Source organism: Peromyscus californicus, unplaced genomic scaffold (assembly GCF_007827085.1).
Source record: "Peromyscus californicus insignis strain IS unplaced genomic scaffold, ASM782708v3 Scaffold_7__1_contigs__length_154581171, whole genome shotgun sequence".
Classification (NCBI taxonomy): Eukaryota; Metazoa; Chordata; class Mammalia; order Rodentia; family Cricetidae; genus Peromyscus; species Peromyscus californicus.
The window spans coordinates 4855341-4865000 of record NW_026294595.1 but is presented as its reverse complement, the minus strand read 5'-3'; the positions used below and the strand labels follow the sequence as shown (position 1 = coordinate 4865000).

The 9660-nt window shown below is 42.8% G+C and overlaps 1 protein-coding gene and 1 long non-coding RNA gene across 3 annotated transcripts in view; both read right to left on the bottom strand.

Annotated features, from left to right (window-relative positions):
- Positions 1-7483, bottom strand: part of LOC128102450 (uncharacterized) — a 14442-nt gene extending 6959 nt beyond the window's left edge. The window contains exons 1-2 of the long non-coding RNA XR_008215414.1: positions 5655-7483; positions 1-3854 (exon numbers count right to left, since the gene is read on the bottom strand). The exon at positions 1-3854 is cut by the window's left edge and continues 6959 nt beyond it. This is a non-coding gene — a long non-coding RNA (uncharacterized LOC128102450). The remainder of the gene's footprint in view (positions 3855-5654) is intronic.
- Positions 1-8670, bottom strand: part of Pbx3 (PBX homeobox 3) — a 202857-nt gene extending 194187 nt beyond the window's left edge. For both annotated transcript variants that reach the window (XM_052726214.1, XM_052726216.1), the window contains exons 1-2: positions 8388-8670; positions 7490-7563 (exon numbers count right to left, since the gene is read on the bottom strand). In XM_052726214.1, coding sequence (XP_052582174.1) covers positions 7490-7563; positions 8388-8587 — 274 coding nt within the window. In that variant the 5' untranslated portion in view covers positions 8588-8670. The remainder of the gene's footprint in view (positions 1-7489; positions 7564-8387) is intronic.
- Between the last annotated feature and the right edge of the window lie 990 nt (positions 8671-9660).

The following is a 9660-nucleotide window of genomic DNA, read 5'->3' as shown; positions in this document are numbered from 1 at the left end:
CACACAATAAAATATAAATTCCACAGGTTGTGTTGAAAAGGGCAATTTAACCACTAATTAATTTTATTGGTTCAACTTCCATGAATTCAAGTCAAAATCTTAATGTCCATTTAATATAGTTTCTTGAAGCCCATTCACCAGCTTCTTTCTTCTCTCCCAAGTAGACATTCTTGTGAAATTCAGTTTAGTGCTGACACTGGTACACAATGTTTACACTTACAAAGAGGTAAATAAGTAAGTGATAACAATTCACTAGTGATGTTGCTAAAGTCATTTCAGGAAAAAGAAATTAAATGACCAAATTCTTAATTTCACACAGAATGTAAAAGGAAAATTTCATATTACATTTAATCATGGCGGGAGAGGGAGCCCAATGTTCCAGAGCCTTCTCCAGAGCTTTCAATCAGTTTTATTTATATGCAAAACCAAGAGAAACTGGGAGGGGGGCAGAAAAAAAAGAAAAAACAAAACACATACCAAAAAAAAAAAAAAAAAACAAAGCTCCTCCTGATGCTAAAGCTCTCAATTTACTGACAGGCAAATGGCTTCATGCTGCCACTTAATCTCATTTCTTGCATAATGCCCTCTAATTAGCATATCAAAGTGAATTAATACTTCTAGGGCATTAGCAATGGGGAAATCTGCTCCAGGCTCACAATAGCAGTTAAGAGAGAGCCAAGAAATCCTCAAAAACACCACAAACCACTTTGCATTGCAAAACTGTTCAATTTATTTATCCTCTCTCTCTAAACACTTTTACCGCACACTGTTTTACTACTGTTCACCAAACAAAATGATAATTGCCAAAGTTACCAGCATCTGTAATGCCTGTTTAGAATCTTAATTTAGATTATGCTGCAGATAATTCCTATATGCAACCATTTGTTCTATTATAAATGTTAATATAGAGACACTGGAAATGTTGACATTCTCAATCAGTTAATTTGAATTTGAAATAAAATTTTATGGGATTTTAAAATTTATGAATTTTTTAATGTAAAAAGCCACCTGCTGGATGCTGATGCCTAAGAAATATGCTTTGAAAACTGATGTACCACATAAAACAAAACAAAACAAAATCATTTTGCACTAACATATGCTGGCATCTCCTAAATAATGGTTTAAACATCAGGAGAAATCATCAGCATTAAAAGGACTACACTGTATACCAAAAACTCATTAATATGATCACACCAAAAGGGCTAGTCCTCAAAACAGCTCATCACTTTTAAAATACTTAAGCTGAAAGAAAACAAATATAAAACTTTAAACAAGTATGTTTATCCATAATTACTTTGTTTCAGTAGCAATTGTTACTATGTGTAGAGTAAATAAAAAAAATTGCTATGTTTATTCAATTTAACACATTCTTTCGAATTAACTTCTTTGCTAGATATCATACTTTATTCATACAGTGTACAAGCAAGCCACACTTTACACTAAAAACTATAGCCATCCTATGTTTATGTCATGTCTATGAAAAAGGTAATAAGGGATTCTAACTGAAAGTCTGCTTACAAAGAGCATTGTTAAAATCAAGAGTTTAAGACTGAAATTTGTTTTCTAATATGTTCTATGTCTGAAAGCATAAAAGATGTCTTATTTTTCTCAGTGGCTCCCTCAAGCATTACTTTTTAATTTATTTGCTAAATATAGCACTATCACCTAGCTATAATAGCAGTTTGTTTCATTAACATCAATACGTTTGGAAAGAAAAGAAACTGTGGTAAACAGACCTAAAAAAGTCACTGATTTACACTATACTATACACTGTGATGTAAATGAGTGTCTCCTCACACTTCCAGGCTGGAATGGCCCATAAAAGTCGAGCAACTACTTGGAAAAGGTCAGCATGGGAGGGAGCCGTGCAGCTTTGTCAGTTACTGCCTCACTCATGCTCATCACTCTGAGAAATGGCTAAAGCACAGGCCTGCTGAGAAAACAAATAAAACATTATTCTCACAGTGTCAATACTGAAATAAAATGGATCTAAAAATTCTTCACATATACCTGAATATGGGAAAAATAGTCTAAATCCTTATTTAACTTGATATGTTAGTGCTGATGTGTCAAGTATTTATTTTGAATAAATACTATATGGTATCCATATAAAACAAAGTGATGACTTACGTGGTTCAGAAAATTCAGTTTCAATTCTTAGACACCCACTTTATATAAAATATAATTTCATCCTACAGCATGCCCTATACAGTACCAAAATACACATAAGCTAAGTAAGATGTTAACTAAAATCTTGCTTTGGATTATAAAATTTATAAACTAAAAATCTAAAACTACAAGCAAAATTAATTAAAGAAAAATCACCAGTATGAAAAAAATGTAGTTTTATGTTATAAAAAAATGGGTGGATTTGTGTGTTTTGGAGGCAAGTTGGGGCCTCCATTACCAGTATAGTAATATACTTCTGATTTAGAATAAAGCTATGTAAATTAATAAAAATGACATGGTAAAGTCCTAAATAAAATATCAAAACCACACAAATCTGTAATGAGGCTGACTAAAAATAAAACTAAGGCACAAAAGAATTACTTGCACAGATCAAGTTAGTATTGACAACAGGCTTCAATATACTTTTATTGAAAAGAAAAAAAGGCTAGAAAAGATCATCCCATTTTAAAGGTATATCTGCATGATACTTCAGACCAGAAAGTTCTACAACAGCTTGGCAATGACAATTTGTCCAGGTTTTCTACCAACAGATTGTATTACTGTTTTAGAACGAAAGAGGAAGAGGAAAAGTCAGACATATGTCATTCTCTTACAGGCTTCAAAACTTCCTACACAATCTCCAGCAAACAATATAAATCTACAAAGAGAAAAAAATTGACAAAATATTCTTAAATGGCTTTAAGGAAAATATATTGATAAAGCAATATAATTTATGACATTTCTAACATACATTGACTTTGTATTTTCCTGTTCAATCATTCAATATTCCCAGTGTAAACAAACCATAATGTCTATCTAAAATTGATATAAAATTTGCACTATTAAAGGCCTATTACTATCAGAATCAACAAAAATTCTAGGAGGGCAAAAGTAATAGAGAAAACAAAATTGGCCAATTGTTGCCATTGTTGAAGGCAAACAATGTTCAAAATTCTCTTCTTTCTACATATATATTATTGTTTTTATATATATATATATATATATATATATATATACATATATAGTAAGAGAGAGAGTTGTTGTCCATAATAAAAAGCTCTTAAAAGCTAGAAAATAGTCTCATTGAAACAGAAACATTATACATATGTGTAATAAAGCATTTGTTTTCAAAACTTTAGAGCAAATGTTAACTATACTGGATATAGTGCAAGATCAACAAAATATACAGTAAATACAGAACCATTGAGACTCAAAGATAACAATTTTCTTATTTCTTTGCTAAATGTTTACTTGATTGATCTGATTTTTTATACATTGAAAATTAAATGAAAAACAGCACTGTACAATAAAAAATGTAGCAAATTCTTATATGAAAGTTTTAAAAAAGAACAGGCCAGAAAAAGATGCAAATGAAACACTAAAAATGTAAGGTAAGAATTAAATGGAAGGGTTAACTAAGAGTACTGCCCTGTCCTCTGAAAGCTACTCACACTTTTAGCAATAAAGATAAAAGGTTTAATCCATCATACACTAAATGGGTACAAAACTCATGTGCAAACTACATTCTTGTCCTAGTTCTGATATCTAAAATTCTTATGACTTTTTCAAGATGGATTATTTTAAAAGTATAGCATTTTGATAGTCATTTTCTTCTCAAACATTAAAAAATCCTTCAAGCAGTCCAACCAGCCAAGCAGGCCTTTCTCTTCCCCTGCGGACACCTCCTGCAGTAGAGAAGTTCATTAAGTTTTATGATCTTCCCAAGTCAGTCCTGCTTATAAGCCTCACAAAGCCTACAAATCTGGCAAACCACCACGTCTGCCATTAGACATTACTAGTAAATGAACACTATTTAGGGTTTGTATGGCAATAAATCAGTTTGGTTGGCAGCTATCAACAATGTATATTTTAACCTAGCATTGTAAAAGGGAAAGGTTATGCTGGTTTTTAAAATATACACTATTTTTTTTTACAATTCTATGTTTCAGATTATATACTAAATTGCTAGGTTAATATACATTAAAAATATTTCCTTGGAAAAAATGTTTCCTTCATTTAAATTCCCATAATTAAGGGGTCTTGTAAAAAAGGCAGATTTTTGAAGATACATTGTTTCACAAAAGAAACACTTCACGGTCAAGATTAAGGAAGTCAAAAATAGGTAAGAAAATGTACCAATAGAAGAATGAAGATGAGCAGGCCTCACTGCATTAGAGATATTTAATAAGTGATGGATGATAACATATGACTTCATCATCCTAAAGAAAATCCTAGCCCATCAACTACTATTTCTCTTGCTTACATAGTTTAAAACAGATACATATCTTGATTTTAAAGCCTGTAACTTTTTAGTTGCTTCTAAAATGTATAAATGTCACAATTCAACAATGAAAAATGTTTCTGCCCTAAAATAACTACACGATAAATTTTACAATAGAATATATTTTTTTAAAAAAAGCAACCATCTTATAGTAAAAGTATACTTTTCTTAACTCTGAACAAGAAAATAATATAATTGTGGCAGATTGTCCATTTATCTGTCATAAGGGGAAAAGAATACCTCTTCATATTTGGTAGGGGAGAAATAAGATGTTTTCCAAACTAAGTCCCCTGTGTACATCAAAACTGGCAGTATTCACGGCCTGATCAGAAACCTCAAAATCTACTGGCAGTTCTACAAATACATGAAAAATTTTAAATGATTTTGTCTTATTTTAAAAGAGAAACAAACAAAAAAAACAAGCACTGAAGTGGCAGTTCCCACCCACCCAGCCCTCTAGTTCCCCACTTGTCGGCCCCTCCCATTCATTATGCAGAATAGTCATCACATATTTCTGGTTTATATTCACAAACGACTAGATGAACTTTCTCTAGATAATTAATCTCTAGATGTTATGATAATAAATTAGTAAGATGATTTAAAGAAAAAGTATTAAGTAGTATATGTGTATTCCCTAACACTTACTCTCTAAGTTCATAATGTTTCTAAAGCAGGACTGCAAAGGCAGATGGGGGATAGGCCCTGGAATGTGCTGCCCAGCTTTCCCTGCTTTGGTAACACTAATGTCTACACAGCTGTTTTATTTCAAATTGAGGGCTCTGAGTCTAGCGATCCTGTCTCCTTCTAAAACTGGTTTGGGAGCATGAGGCAGAGCTGTGGATGGTAGGGGAGAAAGGAGCAGAGAAAGAGAGCTTCACCCCCATCAATCACTCAGTACTTAAATCCCATCCCTCTCCAGCTCAGAAAGGCTGGCAGGGGGGTGCCTCAGCCCAGACAGCCGCCTTCACTCTGTCGGCTGCTGGCTTTTTATAAAAGAGATAACCTGCAAACTTGGGTCGCAGGCCAATGCACAAAAAGAGGATCTAATTTACAAGTTATCACTGAAAGCCCCAGAAACAATTTTCAAAACATAGAAATTTCTTTTGTCTGCTCTCCCCTGCTTCTTAAACAGCAACAGCGCTACCAAAGCTCCCTGCCTATCATCACAGACTCTGAAAAGACTTGTTTCTTTTTCTTAACTCACCTTTGACATGCCGTTGACTACGCTTTCCTTGCAGAACGGTGTAACTAAGTCCTGTGCAAATAAGCAACTAGAAGACTAACACTTCTTAATTGAATTTCTCCTGCTGATAAGAGTCCAAGCACGAAATGCTACATGGTTCTGTATGGGTAGGCCAAAACTTTAAAGGGGCAAAAAATAAATCAGTACAAATCGTAAGAAGGGGTTCTTGCTAGAGAGGAGTATCAATTCCCTCTCTTTAGCAATGTAGTGCCACATAAAGTTGATCCATCTTAACATTCACAACACAGTCAATACCCCAGTGCCAGTGCGCAGCTGTTAGCACAAACTGGAGTGTAGCCCTGATAGCAAGAAAACCCTCAGAAATTAAACAACATAATGTACTAAGAATTATATACTTTTATTCTCTCAAGTTGAAAGCCTTCAAGATTCAATGCTGGGTGTCTTTATAGTTAGATTACAATCATCTATAATCTTAAATCACTAGGCACAATAAAAGTAGCTAAAAAAATCAACATACAATAAGTCAATAATTTAAAATAACTGTAGTTTTCAGAATGTAAAGTGTATCACCAAAAAATTATCATAAAAAAATCCATGGCATGAATGAAAAGCAAATAAGGTTTTCAATATTCACTAGTAATTATGGTTTAGTATACATACATTAAGAGAACCATCATCTTCTCTGCCATCATATCACTTTTAGGAATATGAATAGTACCTGTTTAAACAGAGTAGAACTCAACTACCAGCCTAACAATTCCAGGCAGTGTGCAATTATTTATAAACTCAATTTAAGGACAGTCAAACATTTAACCATTGAAAGAGCATCAGTTGGAAAATGCAATATACTGGACTTGACTTTTTCTTCTTTCCTTAACTTACAAAAGGGCAACTTTAAAAAGCAATACACCCAAAACATACAATCAATCAATCAATGGTAAAGCTTGATTAAGGGAGTTGCTTGTCATATAGGAAAGATAACTAAACACAAACTAAAACATGTGAATTATATCCCTACTTCTACGTTAGCTTTACCATTAAGCCACAAGTAAAAATACCTTCAATAGAAAAAGTCTGACAAGAAAGTTAAACTAAAATGAACTACCAAATATTTCCCTAATAATGTACCTTCAATTTTCATTCTAGCACGTCTGCAAAACCTATCATCTTCTCATCTACTCCTACCTTAAACATCAAAATTGTTTCGTCTGCATCTGTGGACATTTTTCTTTATATACTGAAACTCAGTTACAAGTCTAACAGTTGCAAGGTATAGAATTTAATCTAAGTACTAATAGGTGTGATACACTGTATATGCCAACGCACGTCATTTTCCTTCCTGGATTCTTAAAAGTAATCTCCCCACCTAAAACACTAAATCTGACATGCTACTGCGGTCTGTTCAGCTGTGTCTTCTACCAGTAGAGCCAAAGCTTAAGGCTGACTAAGTAAAACAAAGTTCTGGTGATGCCTCTCCCGGGCACCTGGTCCCTGGCAGTCTCCCATCGCTCCTTTTAAAAACTGCTACACAAACAAGGCAAAAAGAGATAGGAGAAGGCAGATGGCTAGAGCCCCCTCCCTGACTGCAGCCAGGGGCTACCGCCTAAGGAACTGCGACCCAGCCCCATTCGCACATACACTTCATTTTGCACCAAAGCAGAATTGAGAAATAGACTCCAGATTTATTGCAGTTTTTTCTCAAGATCAGGAGGTGGGAAGCAGAGAATGATCAAAGATGGCGGTGCCCAAAAGCAGCAGCTCTCAACTGGAGAGTCGAAGGAGTAGATCTGACCCCACCTCAGGGGCCTCCAGGCCCACTGCGGGCAGCAGCTTACCTGTTTTCTCTTTGATCTCACACAAGACGCTGAAGAGCGCCGGTTTCATTCTGTGACAGTTCAGAGCATGTTTCCTAAAAAACAAATAGCAAAACACAAAGGTATTAGCATCACCTATAGGAATAATATGGCGCCTTCCTAAGTTAGACCCAAGATTTAAAACCGGACCCCGGTGTGGGAAAGCTCTTTTGAAGCACGGGAAGTCAACAAAAACTCAAGTTGACTAGTTCGCGATTGGAGGCAAGCTGGAGAGAGCTCCAGCCCGAAAGCAGCGCGACCCATCTGCAGGGCCGTCAGCAGCCTCGGCGAACGCAGAAGCGACCCGTGCGGGGGGCTCCGCTCCGGGGGACGCGGCGGGGACCCCAGGGACCAGACGGGCGCCGAGGGGAACCCCGCGCCCGAGCTCCGCAGGGGGAGCGGGCGCGGAGGCCGGCCGCCGGCGGCTAATCGGCGGATGACAGCTCCGCAAAGTTTGCAAAGCGGCCCTCCCTCCTAGAGAACTTGGTGCTCCGCACCGGGACCTGCGGGGGAAGAGCCGGTCACCCCGGACCGGCAGAGGGGAGTGGACGCCGGGAGTCTGGGCCGGCGGAGAAAGTTGCACTTCTCTGCGGCACGGCCCGGGGCACGGCTGGGACGCGGAGTGCAACCGAGTCCGGGCGGGAGGTTTAAATCCGAGGAGGGGGCCGGGCAGCAGGGCACGGACGAAGCACGGACCGAGGCTGTCCCGAGCCCGGCGAGCAACTTTCCCGCGCGGTGTGGGACACGGCGAGTGCCCGGCAGGCCCGGGCCGGCGGAGAAAGTTCCCGCCCGCGACTGAGGCCCCGGTCCAGGGAGCCACCCGGGACCCGAGCCCGGCTCCCGTACACACACAAAAGATGCTTAATGAGACGACACCAACTTTGCTTGCGCCTCGTCCAAGCTCTGGTCGGTGATGGTCATGATCTGGTGGAGGATGTCGCCGATGTCCTGCTTCCTGCCGTCGCCGTCCGCCCCTTCGTGGCCGTGAGGGGGAGGCGGCAGAGCCATGCCCCCCTGGACCGAGTGGCCGGCTAGGTTCACCCCGGCCAGAGTCTGCAGCATCCTGGATTGATCGTCCATCCCGCCGCGCGCGGGCGGGAGCGGGCGGCGGCGGAGGAGGCGAAGGCTGAGGCGGCGGCGGCGGCGGCGGCGGCGGCGGCGAGGGAGGAGAAGAAAGAGGGGGAGGGGGAGGGGGAGGCGGCCGCGCGCTCCCCGCCCGCGCGGGAGGGGGCGGCCCGGCCCGGCGAGGCCCCGCGACTGAGGGGACGCGGACCGGCGTCCGGCTCCGGCTTCCGCCGCGGCGGAGACTGAGGACAGCGGCGGGCGGAAGCGGCGCGCTCGCCGGCGCTGGCGGAGGCGGAGGCGGCGGTGCCCGCTGCCCTCACGCGGCCGCCGCGCCGCCTCCTCAGCGCCCCGCGCCGCGCCGGGCGGCCCCTCGCAACTTGGTCCTCAGCGCCAGCCGAGTTGCCGGGACGCCGCGGCCGCCGCCGCCCGCGCCAGCATGGACGGTCCCCTCCCTCAGCCGCCCGCCGCCGCCGCCGCCGCCGCCTCAGCCGGGCGGGATCGGAGCACCGGCGGCCCCGGGGGAGGGAGCGGCGGCGGCGGCGGCGGCGGAGGAGGAGGAGGAGGAGGAGGAGGAGGCCGACGGGCGGGCCGCGGGGAGCGAGAGGGGCGGAGGAGGAAAGTTTGGGAGCGGGTGGGTCGACGCGGCGGGGGCGCGGAGCCCGGTGGAGGGCCCCGGCGGGCCGCACGCCGGGCGGACAGCAGATTGATGAGGCGGGAGAAGTCGCCGCCGCCACCTCCGGAGCCGCGCACCCAGCCAGCAGCCGCCGCGGACCGGGGCTCGGAGGCCGCTCGGCTGAGGGATTGACAGGCTGCCAGTGCCACTCACTCACTGCGGCCCCGGCGCCCGGGGGGAGGGGCAGCGGCGAGGAGGAGGGCGGGGGAGCGCCCCGGGGGCCCCGCCTCCGGGGGCGGAGCCTGCTCTCATTGGTCCTTGCGCCTCCCGCCGCCGCCGCTGGCCCCGCCCCCGGGGCTGGGACCCTCCCCTCCGGCCTCGGTTCTGGGGCGCCGGAGAGCGCGCCCGGGAATCCCACGCCTCGGCGCGCCCGCGCTCCACAGATGGACAGCCCCGGCCGCGAAAGTGTTGCCTC